The sequence below is a fragment of the Cherax quadricarinatus genome, chromosome 11, assembly GCF_038502225.1.
Source record: "Cherax quadricarinatus isolate ZL_2023a chromosome 11, ASM3850222v1, whole genome shotgun sequence".
Lineage (NCBI taxonomy): Eukaryota > Metazoa > Arthropoda > Malacostraca > Decapoda > Parastacidae > Cherax > Cherax quadricarinatus.
The window spans coordinates 47,805,317-47,822,816 of NC_091302.1; the positions used below are offsets into that span (position 1 = coordinate 47,805,317).

Below are 17,500 nucleotides of genomic sequence, written 5' to 3' on the forward strand. Positions count from 1 at the left end.
GCTATGTGCCTCAACCAGTATTAATTATTCTGTATTACTCCCCAATCTATCCTTCCGTGATTCTTACCTGTGGATCCACTAAACAAATCCCTTAAAGCCAATAATAACTCATCTAAAGCGGCCGTATGAACGATCACCCAATACGGTGCCGGACAGCCCACTCCCCCAGTCTACAAAAAAGTTTAAACTTAATATACATAATATTGACTCATACTACTGTGCATACTACAGTACACAAGAATCAGTGCAAATACAAACTCTGCTCTCAAACTCTTGCTGGAGAGCTGCAACACAACTCAGCGGCATAATACAAGGAGCAGATACTTCTCTCATATCCCCAGTGATCGACTTAACCTGAGTAAAAACTCATAAAAGGTCCCAAAATCTGGTAGTCTCTGCCTGAAGATTCCAAAGGTACCCCATCAGCCGACCACTTCAAAGTTACTCCTCAAAGAGCTCCTCCTCACCTTAATGTCATTCCTGGCAGCAATATACTCCGTCAGACACATCTTTCATACTCGATTGTTGAGTTTTCATCCATTATTCATCCTCCCGTAGTTCATGTTTCCGCTATTTTTCCACTCCCATATATTATGGGAGTGGTCGATGCTAGTAGGGTAAACGAGGATTGGGCCTGGGTATCTTTAAGAATAGATTGGATAAATATATGAATGCGAGGGACTGGGTCTGATTGGTGTCGTGGGTACGGGAGTAAATTCTTGGGGATCTTTGGGTAGGGATGGTTTTGGGCCGGTAGGCATGGGCCAGTAGGCCTTCTGCAGTGTTCCTCCATTCCTATGTTCTTGTATTCCATGTTACACTCCCTTCATGCTGACACAGCTACTGTAGACTGGAGTTACATGCAAGGATCACTGTAATCAATCACTTGTATCCGTGTCTGCTGTAACACATAACTGCTACAAGATTTACTGCTCAAGTTCCCACTGACTGTGTGTGTCTGATCCTTCGTCTTCATACTCTTCTTACAGTAAGACTTTTATTTTATTTATTTTATTTCTTAGAATGATCCTGTCCTTGATAATATTCCCATAACTTACACTGTGTTGTAAGTTCATCAACTATGTCACCTCAACCTGTTACAACCAGGAACTAACAATTTCCCACCCTCTACAACAAGGAAGTAACAATTTCCCACTCTCTACAACCAGGAAGTAACAATTTCCCACCCTCTACCACCAGGAAGTAACAATTTCCCACCCTCTACAACCAGGAAGTAACAATTTCCCACCCTCTACCATCAGGAAGTAACAATTTCCCACCCTCTACAACCAGGAAGTAACAATTTCCCACCCTCTACCACCAGGAAGTAACAATTTCCCACCCTCTACAACCAGGAAGTAACAATTTCCCACCCTCTACAGCCAGGAAGTAACAATTTCCCACACTCTACAACCAGGAAGTAACAATTTCCCACCCCCTACAGCCAGGAAGTAACAATTTCCAACCCTCTACAACCAAGAAGTAACAATTTCCCACCCTCTACAACCAGGAACTAACAATTTCCCACCCTCTACAACCAGGAACTAACAATTTCCCACCCTCTACAACCAGGAACTAACAATTTCCCACCCTCTACAACCAGGAACTAACAATTTCCCACCCTCTACAGCCAGGAACTAACAATTTCCCACCCTCTACAACCAGGAAGTAACAATTTCCCACCCTCTACAACCAGGAAGTAACAATTTCCCACCCTCTACAACCAGGAAGTAACAATTTCCCACCCTCTACAACCAGGAAGTAACAATTTCCCACCCTCTACAACCAGGAAGTAACAATTTCCCACCCTCTACAACCAGGAAGTAACAATTTCCCACCCTCTACAACCAGGAAGTAACAATTTCCCACCCTCTACAACCAGGAAGTAACAATTTCCCACCCTCTACAACCAGGAAGTAACAATTTCCCACCCTCTACAACCAGGAAGTAACAATTTCCCACCCTCTACAACCAGGAAGAAACAATTTCCCACCCTCTACAACCAGGAAGAAACAATTTCCCACACTCTACAACCAGGAAGTAACAATTTCCCACCCTCTACAACCAGGAAGAAACAATTTCCCACCCTCTACAACCAGGAAGTAACAATTTCCCACCCTCTACAACCAGGAAGTAACAATTTCCCACCCTCTACAACCAGGAAGTAACAATTTCCCACCCTCTACAACCAGGAAGTAACAATTTCCCACCCTCTACAACCAGGAAGTAACAATTTCCCACCCTCTACAACCAGGAAGTAACAATTTCCCACCCTCTACAACCAGGAAGTAACAATTTCCCACCCTCTACAACCAGGAAGTAACAATTTCCCACCCTCTACAACCAGGAAGTAACAATTTCCCACCATCTACAGCCAGGAAGTAACAATTTCCCACCCTCTACAACCAGGAAGTAACAATTTCCCACCCTCTACAACCAGGAGGTAACAATTTCCCACCCTCTACAACCAGGAGGTAACAATTTCCCACCCTCTACAACCAGGAAGTAACAATTTCCCACCCTCTACAACCAGGAAGTAACAATTTCCCACCCTCTACAACCAGGAAGTAACAATTTCCCACCCTCTACAACCAGGAAGTAACAATTTCCCACCCTCTACAACCAGGAAGTAACAATTTCCCACCCTCTACAACCAGGAAGTAACAATTTCCCACCCTCTACAACCAGGAAGTAACAATTTCCCACCCTCTACAACCAGGAAGTAACAATTTCCCACCCTCTACAACCAACAAGAAACAATTTCCCACCCTCTACAGCCAGGAAGTAACAATTTCCCACCCTCTACAACCAGGAAGTAACAATTTCCCACCCTCTACAGCCAGGAAGTAACAATTTCCCACCCTCTACAACCAGGAAGTAACAATTTCCCACCCTCTACAACCAGGAGGTAACAATTTCCCACCCTCTACAGCCAGGAAGTAACAATTTCCCACCCTCTACAACCAGGAAGTAACAATTTCCCACCCTCTACAACCAGGAGGTAACAATTTCCCACCCTCTACAACCAGGAGGTAACAATTTCCCACCCTCTACAACCAGGAAGTAACAATTTCCCACCCTCTACAACCAGGAAGTAACAATTTCCCACCCTCTACAACCAGGAAGTAACAATTTCCCACCCTCTACAACCAGGAAGTAACAATTTCCCACCCTCTACAACCAGGAAGTAACAATTTCCCACCCTCTACAACCAGGAAGTAACAATTTCCCACCCTCTACAACCAGGAAGTAACAATTTCCCACCCTCTACAACCAGGAAGTAACAATTTCCCACCCTCTACAACCAGGAAGTAACAATTTCCCACCCTCTACAACCAGGAAGTAACAATTTCCCACCCTCTACAACCAGGAAGTAACAATTTCCCACCCTCTACAACCAGGAAGTAACAATTTCCCACCCTCTACAACCAGGAAGTAACAATTTCCCACCCTCTACAACCAGGAGGTAACAATTTCCCACCCTCTACAACCAGGAGGTAACAATTTCCCACCCTCTACAACCAGGAAGTAACAATTTCCCACCCTCTACAACCAGGAAGTAACAATTTCCCACACTCTACAACCAGGAAGTAACAATTTCCCACCCTCTACAACCAGGAAGTAACAATTTCCCACCATCTACAGCCAGGAAGTAACAATTTCCCACACTCTACAGCCAGGAAGTAACAATTTCCCACCCTCTACAACCAGGAAGAAACAATTTCCCACCCTCTACAACCAGGAAGTAACAATTTCCCACCATCTACAGCCAGGAAGTAACAATTTCCCACCCTCTACAACCAGGAAGTAACAATTTCCCACCCTCTACAACCAGGAGGTAACAATTTCCCACCCTCTACAACCAGGAGGTAACAATTTCCCACCCTCTACAACCAGGAGGTAACAATTTCCCACCCTCTACAACCAGGAAGTAACAATTTCCCACCCTCTACAACCAGGAATAAACAATTTCCCACCCTCTACAACCAGGAAGTAACAATTTCCCACCCTCTACAACCAGGAAGTAACAATTTCCCACCCTCTACAACCAGGAGGTAACAATTTCCCACCCTCTACAACCAGGAGGTAACCCCACCCTCTACAACCAGGAGGTAACAATTTCCCACCCTCTACAACCAGGAGGTAACAATTTCCCACCCTCTACAACCAGGAGGTAACAATTTCCCATCCTCTACAACCAGGAAGTAACAATTTCCCACCCTCTACAACCAGGAAGTAACAATTTCCCACCCTCTACAACCAGGAAGTAACAATTTCCCACCCTCTACAACCAGGAGGTAACAATTTCCCACCCTCTACAACCAGGAGGTAACAATTTCCCACCCTCTACAACCAGGAGGTAACAATTTCCCATCCTCTACAACCAGGAAGTAACAATTTCCCACCCTCTACAACCAGGAAGTAACAATTTCCCACCCTCTACAACCAGGAGGTAACAATTTCCCACCCTCTACAACCAGGAGGTAACAATTTCCCACCCTCTACAACCAGGAGGTAACAATTTCCCACCCTCTACAACCAGGAGGTAACAATTTCCCACCCTCTACAACCAGGAGGTAACAATTTCCCACCCTCTACAACCAGGAGGTAACAATTTCTCACCCTCTACAACCAGGAGGTAACAATTTCCCACCCTCTACAACCAGGAGGTAACAATTTCCCACCCTCTACAACCAGGAGGTAACAATTTCCCACCCTCTACAACCAGGAGGTAACAATTTCCCACCCTCTACAACCAGGAGGTAACAATTTCCCATCCTCTACAACCAGGAAGTAACAATTTCCCACCCTCTACAACCAGGAGGTAACAATTTCCCACCCTCTACAACCAGGAGGTAACAATTTCCCACCCTCTACAACCAAAAGGTAACAATTTCCCACCCTCTACAACCAGGAGGTAACAATTTCCCACCCTCTACAACCAGGAGGTAACAATTTCCCACCCTCTACAACCAGGAGGTAACAATTTCCCACCCTCTACAACCAGGAGGTAACAATTTCCCACCCTCTACAACCAGGAGGTAACAATTTCCCACCCTCTACAACCAGGAGGTAACAATTTCCCACCCTCTACAACCAGGAGGTAACAATTTCCCACCCTCTACAACCAGGAGGTAACAATTTCCCATCCTCTACAACCAGGAAGTAACAATTTCCCACCCTCTACAACCAGGAGGTAACAATTTCCCACCCTCTACAACCAGGAGGTAACAATTTCCCACCCTCTACAACCAGGAGGTAACAATTTCCCACCCTCTACAACCAGGAGGTAACAATTTCCCACCCTCTACAACCATGAACTAACAATTTCATACCTTAATATATATGTTTTGTAACTCTCACTACCTAGTACGAGACTCACTAGAAAATGAACTATGTACTCATCCAGTACACAAAGTGCTCTTCTAGTACACAATGTACTCTTCTAGTATACAATGTACTCTTCTAGTACACAACGTACTCTTCTAGCACACAACGTACTCTTCTAGTACACAATGTACTCTTCTAGTACAAAAAGTGCTCTTCTAGTACACAATGTACTCTTCTAGTATACAATGTACTCTTCTAGTACACAATGTACTCTTCTAGTACACAACGTACTCTTCTAGCACACAACGTACTCTTCTAGTACACAATGTACTCTTCTAGTAGACAAAGTGCTCTTCTAGTACACAATGTACTCTTCTAGTACACAATGTACTCTTCTAGTACACAATGTACTCTTCTAGTACACAATGTACTCTTCTAGTACACAATGTACTCTTCTAGTGCACAATGTACTCTTCTAATACACAATGTACTCTTCTAGTACATAAAGTGCTCTTCTTGTACACAATGTACTCTTCTAGTGCACAATGTACTGTTCTAGTACACAATGTACTCTTCTAGTACACAAAGTGCTCTTCTAGTACACAATGTACTCTTCTAGTACACAATGTACTCTTCTAGTACACAATGTATTCTTCTAGTACACAATGTACTCTTCTAGTACACAATGTACTCTTCTAGTACACAATGTACTCTTCTAGTACACAACGTACTCTTCTAGTACACAATGTACTCTTCTAGTGGGCAATGTACTCTTCTAGTACACAATGTACTCTTCTAGTACACAATGTACTCTTCTAGTGGACAATGTACTCTTCTAGTGTTGAATGTACTCTTCTAGTACACAATGTACCCTTCTAGTACACAATGTACTCTTCTAGTACACAATGTACTCTTCTAGTGTACAATATACTCTTCTAGTACACAATGTACTCTTCTAGTACACAATGTACTCTTCTATTGTACAATATACTCTTCTAGTACACAATGTACTCTTCTAGCACACAATCTTCTCTTCTAGTACACAATGTACTCTTCTAGTGTACAATGCACTCTTCTAGTACACAATGTACTCTTCTAGTGTACAATGTACTCTTCTAGTACACAATGTATTCTTCTAGTACACAATGTACTCTTCTAGTACACAATGTACTCTTCTAATTCACAATGTACTCTTCTAGTGTACAATGCACTCTTCTAATACACAATGTACTCTTCTAGTACACAATGTACTCTTCTAGTACACAATGAACTCTTCTAGTACACAATGTACTCTTCTAGTACACAATGTACTCTTCTAGTACACAATGAACTCTTCTAGTACACAATGTACTCTTCTAGTACACAATGTACTCTTCTAGTACACAATGAACTCTTCTAGTACACAATGTACTCTTCTATTACACAATGTACTCTTCTAGTACACAATGTACTCTTCTAGTATACAATGTACTTTTCTAGTACACAATGTACTCTTCTAGTACACAATGCACTCTTCTAGTGTATAATTTACTCTTCTAGTACACAATGTACTCTTCTAGTACACAATGTACTCTTCTAGTATACAATGTACCTTTCTAGTACACAATGTACTCTTCTAGTAGACAATGCACTCTTCTAGTGTATAATGTACTCTTCTAGTACACAATGTACTCTTCTAGTACACAATGTACTCTTCTAGTATACAATGTACTTTTCTAGTATACAATGTACTCTTCTAGTACACAATGTACTCTTCTATTACACAATGTACTCTTCTAGTACACAATGTATTCTTCTAGTACACAATGTACTCTTCTAGTACACAATGTACTCTTCTAATTCACAATGTACTCTTCTAGTGTACAATGCACTCTTCTAGTACACAATGTACTCTTCTAGTACACAATGTACTCTTCTAGTACACAATGAACTCTTCTAGTACACAATGTACTCTTCTAGTACACAATGTACTCTTCTAGTACACAATGAACTCTTCTAGTACACAATGTACTCTTCTATTACACAATGTACTCTTCTAGTACACAATGTACTCTTCTAGTATACAATGTACTTTTCTAGTACACAATGTACTCTTCTAGTACACAATGCACTCTTCTAGTGTATAATTTACTCTTCTAGTACACAATGTACTCTTCTAGTACACAATGTACTCTTCTAGTATACAATGTACCTTTCTAGTACACAATGTACTCTTCTAGTAGACAATGCACTCTTCTAGTGTATAATGTACTCTTCTAGTACACAATGTACTCTTCTAGTACACAATGTACTCTTCTAGTATACAATGTACTTTTCTAGTACACAATGTACTCTTCTAGTATACAATGTACTCTTCTAGTACACAATGTACCCTTCTATTACACAATGTACTCTTCTAGTACACAATGTACTCTTCTAGTACACAATGCACTCTTCTAGTGTATAATGTACTCTTCTAGTACACAATGTACTCTTCTAGTACACAATGTACTCTTCTAGTATACAATGTACTTTTCTAGTACACAATGTACTCTTCTAGTACACAATGTACTCTTCTATTACACAATGTACTCTTCTAGTACACAATGTACTCTTCTAGTACACAATGTACTCTTCTAGTACACAATGTACTCTTCTAGTACACAATGTACTCTTCTAGTACACAATGTACTCTTCTAGTATACAATGTACTTTTCTAGTACACAATGTACTCTCTAGTACACAATGTACTCTTCTAGTACACAATGCACTCTTCTAGTGTATAATGTACTCTTCTAGTACACAATGTACTCTTCTAGTATACAATGTACTTTTCTAGTACACAATGTACTCTTCTAGTACACAATGTACTCTTCTATTACACAATGTACTCTTCTAGTACACAATGTACTCTTCTAGTACACAATGTACTTTTCTAGTATACAATGTACTCTTCTAGTATACAATGTACTTTTCTAGTACACAATGTACTCTTCTAGTACACAATGTACTCTTCTAGTACACAATGCACTCTTCTAGTGTATAATGTACTCTTCTAGTACACAATGTACTCTTCTAGTACACAATGTACTCTTCTAGTATACAATGTACTTTTCTAGTATGCAATGTACTCTGCTAGTACACAATGTACTCTGCTAGCACACAATGTACTCTTCTAGCATACAATGTACTCTTCTAGCATACAATGTACTCTTCTAGTATATAATGTTCTCTTCTAGTACACAAATAACCTTCACTTAGGAAACTGAATATTTAGGACGACGTTTCGACCCAATTTGGACGTTTTTATTCTTAATTCCAGACCTTGTTTGTGTGGATGGAATTATTATTATTATTATTATTATTATTATTATTATTATTATTATTATTATTATTATTATTATTATTATTATTATTTTATTATTATTATTATTATTATTATTATTATTATTATTATTATTATTATTATTATTATTTTTAATTATTTTATTATTATTATTATTATTATTATTATTATTATTATTATTTTTAATTGTTATTTTATTATTATTATTATTGTTATTATTATTATTATTATTATTATTATTTTTAATTATTATTTTATTATTATTATTATTATTATTATTATTATTTTTATTATTATTATTATTATTATTATTATTATTATTATTATTATTATTATTTTTGTTATTATTATTATTGTTATTATTTTTAATTATTATTTTATTATTATTATTATTTTTATTATTATTATTATTATTATTATTATTATTATTATTATTATTATTATTATTATTAATGTTCCTATTATTATTATTATTATTATTATTATTATTATTATTATTATTATTATTATTATTATTATTATTATCTTCATCATCATAATTATTGTAAAAGGACACAAGTGCAACTAATGTGACATTTTATTGTGGCAACGTTTCGTTCTCCAGGAGCTTTATCAAACCATTACGGCAACGTTTCGCTCTCCAGGAACTTTATCAAGCCATTACTTGATAAAGCTCCTGGAGAGCGAAACGTTGCCACAATAAAATGTCACATTAGTTGCACTTGTGTCCTTTTACTTTACATATTGTCGGTAATTCTACCAACATTATTACGATCATAATTATTATCCCAGGATGCACGATCTACCTGTGAACGGGCACCATTTGACACTGCCACTGTCAGCGGCCACTGTCAGTGGACACTGTCAGTGGACACTGTCAGTGGACACTGTCAGTGGACACTGTCAGTGGACACTGTCAGTGGACACTGTCAGCGGACACTGTCAGTGGACACTGTCAGTGGACACTGTCAGCGGACACTGTCAGCGGCCACTGTCAGTGGACACTGTCAGTGGACACTGTCAGTGGACACTGTCAGTGGACACTGTCAGTGGACACTGTCAGCGGCCACTGTCAGTGGACACTGTCAGCGGACACTGTCAGTGGACACTGTCAGTGGACACTGTCAACGGAGACTGTAAGACACGCTGACGGACCAGACAGCAGCAGCGCCCTGAGAAGCCTAAGTTTTTACCTGAGGTGAGCTCAGCAGTATGGAAACTAGATTAATATTCCTGAGTACAAGCATAAATCGCCAAGCAAAACACGGAGAAGAGAGTAAGATAGTGAGATGTGGAGGATATATAAGGGAGAAGAGAGTGTAAGATAGTGTATATAATATGAACTCTGTGTAACGTATACCGAGGTATTAGTATGCTGGATGTATATACTACCCAGTAAAGTGTATTTATATACACTGTGTATAACTTAAAACTAAGTGTTTATAACTTGAAAGTTAGTGTTTGTAATTTGAAACTAAGTAGACCATACCACGGGTGGGGTTAGAACCCGCGATCAGAGAGTCACAAAACTCCAGACCGTCACGTTAGCCACTGGACCAGCTGGCCACAATAAGATTCATCCTATGGTGTAGAAATATACCTAGTTGGATGAATCTTATTGTGGCCAGCTGGTCCAGTGGTTAACGCGACGGTCTGGAGTTTTGTGATTCTCTGATCGCGGGTTTTAACCCCACCCGTGTTATGGTTTGTTTCCAATCGTGTCATTAGTATTTCGTGAGTCAAGTTGAAACTATGTGTTCCCAGCTTGAAATTAAGTGTTCGTAACTTGAAGCTAAGTGTTTCTAACTTGTAACTAAGTGTTCATAACTTGTAACTAAGTATTCGTAACTTGAAACTAAGTATTCGTAACTTGAAACTAAGTGTTTGTAACTTGAAACTAAGTATTCATAACTTGAAACTAAGTATTCGTAACTTGAAACTAAGTGCTCATATCTTGAAACAGAGTGTTTGCAACATATTACTTAAAACCAAGTGTTCGTAAGATGAGAGTGTTTTCTAACTTACCTCGGGTGTAGACCAGGAAGACACAAGGCTGGTGTTGTCTTCCCACAGTGTTGGTCGCCCAGCACAGCACCTCTACTCTGTCTTGCTGCAGGCGACCCAGGGTATACCTCCCCGTCAGACCCTCCAGTCTACCCACACTTTCCAGCTCCTCAGCCGCACCCTCTGCGTGAGGAGACACACACACACACGCACACACACGGAAAACATGGGTTATATCAACACAAAGCCCAGCACTGTCTATTATATACTAGCTAGCCCCCCAAAACACCTAATTAATGCTAGTTTAATAGGGGCAACAGGAGTAAGTAGGCTTGAACCTACATTATACTCCCCCAGGATTGAATCTGAGCATTTTTCTTGTGAGCTGAAGGTGTTACCACTGAGATATATTACGGGAGATTAAGAACTGGAATAAAAAAATGAAGCGTTATATCAACATCCAGGCTAAATGGAAATTAGTAAATTATTGATGATATAAATAAGGGGTGTTTCAAAATGATGGCCCCAAGAACCCAACATTTGAAACGTACGAGAAATTAAAGAAAGGAGGTGGAACATCGCCTTGGGGCGGGTTTCACTCAGACTTCTTTTAGTGATAATGGTTTAGAAATGGACCGAAACATCGCCAAGAGAGAATTTTTCTCTTAACTGTAAAGTAATGAGAGTGTGTGCTGACCTGGGGTCCTCCTGATGGCCCAGGTGAAGGTGAGTGAGGGAGGGTAGGCCCTCACACTGCAGCCCAGCCTCACACTGCCTCCTCTCACGCCCTCGTACTGACGCTGCTGACTCTCCTCACACACTGGTGCGACTGTGAGGCGTGAGAGATAAGTGAGGCGTGAGAGATGACTGAGACGTGAGAGATGACTGAGACGTGAGAGATGACTGAGACGTGAGAGATGACTGAGACGTGAGAGATGACTGAGACGTGAGAGATGACTGAGACGTGAGAGATGACTGAGACGTGAGAGATGACTGAGACGTGAGAGATGACTGAGACGTGAGAGATGACTGAGGCGTGAGAGATGACTGAGACGTGAGAGATGACTGAGACGTGAGAGATGACTGAGACGTGAGAGATGAATGAGACGTGAGAGATGACTGAGACGTGAGAGATGACTGAGACGTGAGAGATGACTGAGACGTGAGAGATGAATGAGACGTGAGAGATGACTGAGACGTGAGAGATGACTGAGACGTGAGAGATGAATGAGACGTGAGAGATGACTGAGACGTGAGAGATGACTGAGACGTGAGAGATGACTGAGGCGTGAGAGATGAATGAGACGTGAGAGATGACTGAGACGTGAGAGATGACTGAGACGTGAGAGATGACTGAGACGTGAGAGATGACTGAGACGTGAGAGATGACTGAGACGTGAGAGATGACTGAGACGTGAGAGATGACTGAGGCGTGAGAGATGAATGAGACGTGAGAGATGACTGAGACGTGAGAGATGACTGAGACGTGAGAGATGACTGAGACGTGAGAGATGACTGAGGCGTGAGAGATGAATGAGACGTGAGAGATGACTGAGACGTGAGAGATGACTGAGACGTGAGAGATGACTGAGACGTGAGAGATGACTGAGACGTGAGAGAGAAAGTAACGAAAGAGTGAGAGGGAGGTAACGGAGAAGTGAGATATGAAAGTAGGGAGAGAGAGTGAGAGAGAGAGAGACGGGGGGAATTAAAAAGTGATTTAAAAAACAAAAGCCCTAAATTTAAACTGACATTAAATAGGTTTCTTTTAATTTCAACTTATCAAAAATATTGCCCCAAATTAATAAACAAAAAAGTAGCCAAGAAAATACCAAGTATAACAAAAAATAATATAAAAAAATAATAACCAAGAAATAATATTAAAAAAACAGGGAAAAATAATTGGCAAAAATAGGCAAAAAAATAATAACCAGAAAACAATAGACAAAAAATAAAAGCCAAAACAATAGCCAAAAGATAATAGCCAAACTAATAGCCAAAAAAAAAAAAATCGAAATTCCATCACAAAAAAATTCGGCTGGTCATCATGAATATATATTTTTTCAGTAACGAGATTGAGTAGCTCCATCACCTTGGAGCTCGAGCCTTTGACCTGGAGGTGCGAAGTACAGGGTCTTCATTCTGATTACATTCACTATGTATATTTGTTGTTAGTGGACATGTCAGCAGATAGATCTATGAAAGATGAAGTGAATCACAGAACTGACGAGGAGAAAAAGGTGAGTGGTACAGTGAGGAGTCTGTGGAGACAAAGAACTTTGTCCATGGAAGCAAAGAGGGAAATGTATGAGAGTATAGTTATACCAACACTCTTATATTGTTGTGAAGCATGAGTAGTGAATGTTACAACGAGGAGAAGGCTGGAGGCAGTGGAGATGTCATGTCTGATGGCAATGTGTGGTGTGAATATAATGCAGAGACTCGATAGCTTGAAGATTAGAAGGTATCTGTGTCTAAAAGTATTATCGAGAGGGCTGAGGAGTGGCTGCTGAGTTGGTTCAGATATTTAGAGAGGATGGAACAAAACAGAATGACTTGGAGAGCATTTATATATCTGTAGTGGAAGGAAGGTGGGGCAGGGATTGGAGGGAGGGGGTAAAGGAGGTTTTCTCTGTGATGGGCTTGGGCTTTCAGCAACCATGCGTGACCATGTTAAGAGTGAGCGGAGGCAAATGTTTGTTATGACTTGACGTGCTGTTGGAATGTCAGCAAAGTAACATTTATGAAGGGATTTAGGGAAACCAGTTAGCCGGACTTGAGTCCTGGAGGTGGGAAGTGCAATATCGGTACCCTGAAGGAGGGGTGTTAATTAATGTTGCAGGTTTTTAACTGTACTGTAAGTATGCCTCTGGCAAGACAGTGATGGAGTGAATGATAATGAAAGTGTTTCTTCTTTTTGGGGTCTCCCTGCTGGCTTGGTGTTTGTGTGTGTGTGTGTGTGTGAAGCCAGGTGTTTGAGAAGCCAGGTGTGTGACAGCTGGCTTGGTGTGTGAGTAAAGCCAGGTGTTTGAGAAGGCAGGTGTGTGACTGTTAGCTTGATGTGTGTGTGTGAAGCCAGGTGTTTGAGAAGCCAGGTGTGTGACTGCTGGCTTGGTGTGTGTGTGAAGCCAGGTGTTTGAAAAGCCAGGTGTGTGACTGCTAGCTTGGTGTGTGTGTGAAGCCAGGTGTGTGACAGCTGGCTTGGTGTGTGTGTGAAGCCAGGTGTGTGACTGCTGGCTTGGTGTGTGTGTGTGAAGCCAGGTGTTTGAGAAGGCAGGTGTGTGACAGCTGGCTTGGTGTGTGAGTAAAGCCAGGTGTTTGAGAAGGCAGGTGTGTAACTGTTTGCTTGATGTGTGTGTGAAGCCAGGTGTTTGAGAAGCCAGGTGTGTGGCTGCTGGCTTGGTGGGTATGTGAAGCCAGGTGTTTGAGAAGCCAGGTGTGTGACTGCTAGCTTGGTGTGTGTGTGAAGCCAGGTGTGTGACAGCTGGCTTGTTATGTGTATGAAGCCAGGTGTGTGACTGCTGGCTTGGTGTGTGTGTGTGAAGCCAGGTGTTTGAGAAGCCAGGTGTGTGACTGCTGGCTTGGTGTGTGTGTAAAGCCAGGTGAGTGACAGCTGGCTTGGTATGAGTGTGAAGCCAGGTGTGTGACAGCTGGCTTGGTGTGTGTGTGTGTGAAGCCAGGTATGTGACAGCTGGCTTGGTGTGTGTGTGTGAAGCCAGGGGTGTGACAGCTGGCTTGGTGTGTGGGTGAAGCCAGGTGTGTGACAGCTGACTTGGTGTGTGTGTGAAGCCAGGTGTGTGACAGCTGGGATTTTGTGTGTGTGTGTGAAGCCAGGTGGGTAACAGCTGGCTTGGTGTGTGTGTGTGTGAAGCCAGGTGTGTGACAGCTGACTTGGTGTGTGTGTGTGTGTCAGCTGACTTGGTGTGTGTGTGTGAAGCCAGGTGTGTGCCAGCTGACTTTGGTGTGTGTGTGTCAGCTGACTTGGTGTGTGTGTGTGTGTGTGAAGCCAGGTGTGTGACAGCTGGCTTGGTGCGTGTGTGAAGCCAGGTGTGTGACAGCTGGCTTCGTGTGTGTGAAGGCAGGTGTGTGACAGCTGGCTTGGTGTGTGTGTGAAGCCAGGTGTGTGACAGCTGGCTTGGTGTGTGTGTGAAACCAGGTGTGTGACAGCTGGCTTGATGTGTGTGTGAAGCCAGGTGTGTGACAGCTGGCTTGCTGTGTGTGTGTGTGTGAAGCCAGGTGTGTGACAGCTGACTTGGTATGTGTATGTGTGAAGCCAGATGTGTGGCAGCTGGCTTGGTGTGTGTGTGAAGCCAGGTGTGTGACAGCTGACTTGGTATGTGTGTGTGTGAAGCCAGGTGTGTGACAGCTGGCTTGGTGTGTGTGTGAAGCTAGGTGTGTGACAGCTGACTTGGCATGTGTGCGTGTGAAGCCAGGTGTGTGACAGCTGGCTTGGTATGTGTGTGTGTGAACCCAGGTGTGTGGCAGCTGGCTTGGTATGTGTGTGAAGCCAGGTGTGTGACAGTTGGCTTGGTGTGTGTGTGTGTGTGTGTGTGAAGCCAGGTGTGTGACAGCTGGCTTGGTGTGTGTGTGTGAAGCCAGGTGTGTGATAGCTGACTTGGTATGTGTGTGTGTGAAGCCAGGTGTGTGTCAGCTGGCTTGGTGTGTGTATGAAGCCAGATGTGTGACAGCTGGCTTGGTGTGTGTATGAAGCCAGGTGTGTGACAGCTGGCTTGGTGTGTGTGTGTGTGAATCCAGGTGTGTGACAGCTGGCTTGGTGTGCGTATTAAGCCAGGTGTGACAGCTGGCTTGGTGTGTGTATGAAGCTAGGTGTGTGACAGCTGGCTTGGTGTGTGTATGAAGCCAGGTGTGTGACAGCTGGCTTGGTGTGTGTATGAAGCCAGGTGTGTGACAGCTGGCTTGGTGTGTGTATGAAGCTAGGTGTGTGACAGCTGGCTTGGTGTGTGTATGAAGCCAGGTGTGTGACAGCTGGCTTGGTGTGTGTGTGAAGCCAGGCGTGTGACAGCTGGCTTGGTGTGTGTGTGTGAAGCCAGGTGTGTGACAGCTGGCTTGATGTGTGTGTGAAGCTAGGTGTGTGGCAGCTGGCTTTGTGTGCGTATTAAGCCAGGTGTGACAGGTGGCTTGGTGTGAGTATGAAGCTAGGTGTGTGACAGCTTTCTTGGTGTGTGTATGAAGCCAGGTGTGTGACAGCTGGCTTGGTGTGTGTGTGAAGCCAGGTGTGTGACAGCTGGCTTGGTGTGTGTGTGAAGCCAGGTGTGTGACAGCTGGCTTGGTATGTGTGTGTGAAGCCAGGTGTGTGACAGCTGGCTTGGTGTGTGTGTGAAGCCAGGTGTGTGACAGCTGGCTTGGTGTGTGTGTGAAGCCAGGTGTGTGACAGCTGGCTTGGTGTGTGTGTGTGTGAAGCCAGGTGTGTGACAGCTGGCTTGGTGTGTGTGTGAAGCCAGGTGTGTGACAGCTGGCTTGGTATAAATGTGTTCCACCAGAACTGAACAAGACTTAACATGATCACACTATCAGCTGTTCACTTTTAAATTAATTTTTTTCATTCACGTCTACAAAAATAACATTGTTTTAGGAGAGTTGTGTATTGATTTTAATTTTCTGTTGTCGTAAACTTAAACACCTGGCTTAACACACACCAAGCCAGCTGTCACACACCTGGCTTCACACACACACACCAAGCCAGCAGTCACACACCTGGCTTCACACACACCAAATCAGCAGTCCCACACCTGGCTTCTCTAGCACCTGGCTTTACACACACACCAAGCCAGCATTCACACACCTGGCTTCTCTAGCACCTGGCTTCACACACACACCAAGCCAGCATTCACACACCTGGCTTCTCTAGCACCTGGCTTCACACACGCACCAAGCCAGCTGTCACACACCTGGCTTCTCTAGCACCTGGCTTTACACACACACCAAGTCAGCAGTCACACACCTGGCTTTACACACACACCAAGCCAGCAGTCACACACCTGGCTTCTCTAGCACCTGGCTTCACACACACACACACACACACACACACCAAGCCAGCTGTCACACACCTGGCTTCTCTAGCACCTGGCTTTACACACACACCAAGTCAGCAGTCACACACCTGGCTTTACACACACACCAAGCCAGCAGTCACACACCTGGCTTCTCTAGCACCTGGCTTCACACACACACACACACACACCAAGCCAGCTGTCACACACCTGGCTTCTCTAGCACCTGGCTTCACAAATACACGAAGCCAGCTGTCACACACCTGGCTTCTCTAGCACCTGGCTTCACACACACACACACACTCACCAAGCCAGCTGTCACACACCCGGCTTCTCTAGCACCTGGTTTCACAAACACACCAAGTCAGCAGTCACACACCTGGCTTCTCTAGCACCTGGCTTCTCTAGCACCTGGCTTCCCACACACACACACCAAGCCAGCAGTCACACACCTGGCTTCACACACACAAACCAAGCCAGCAGTCACACACCTGGCTTCTCAAACACCTGACTTCATACACACCAAGCCAGCAGTTACTTACCTGACTTCTCAAACACCTGGCTTCACACACACACCAAGCAAGTAGCCAAACACGTGGCTCCACAAACCCACACACACACACACACACACACACACACACACACACACAGTTAATGAGGAGAATTAAATCAGTTGAGGATCAGGCAGAACTTCAAAGAGACCTGGACAGACTGGACACCTGGTCCAGCAACTGGCTTCTCGAGTTTAACCCCGCCAAATGCAAAGTCATGAAGATCAGGGAAGGGCAGAGAAGACAGCAGACGGAGTATAGGCTAGGTGGCCAAAGAC

At 43.1% G+C, this 17,500-nt stretch overlaps 1 protein-coding gene across 1 annotated transcript in view; it reads right to left on the minus strand.

Annotated features, from left to right (window-relative positions):
• LOC128687451 (hemicentin-2-like) overlaps positions 1-17,500 on the minus strand; it is a 128,030-nt gene that overhangs the window by 52,675 nt on the left and 57,855 nt on the right. Inside the window, exons 7-8 of the mRNA XM_070084196.1 lie at positions 11,358-11,489; positions 10,682-10,843 (exon numbers count right to left, since the gene is read on the minus strand). Of these exons, the coding sequence (XP_069940297.1) occupies positions 10,682-10,843; positions 11,358-11,489 (294 nt within the window). The remainder of the gene's footprint in view (positions 1-10,681; positions 10,844-11,357; positions 11,490-17,500) is intronic.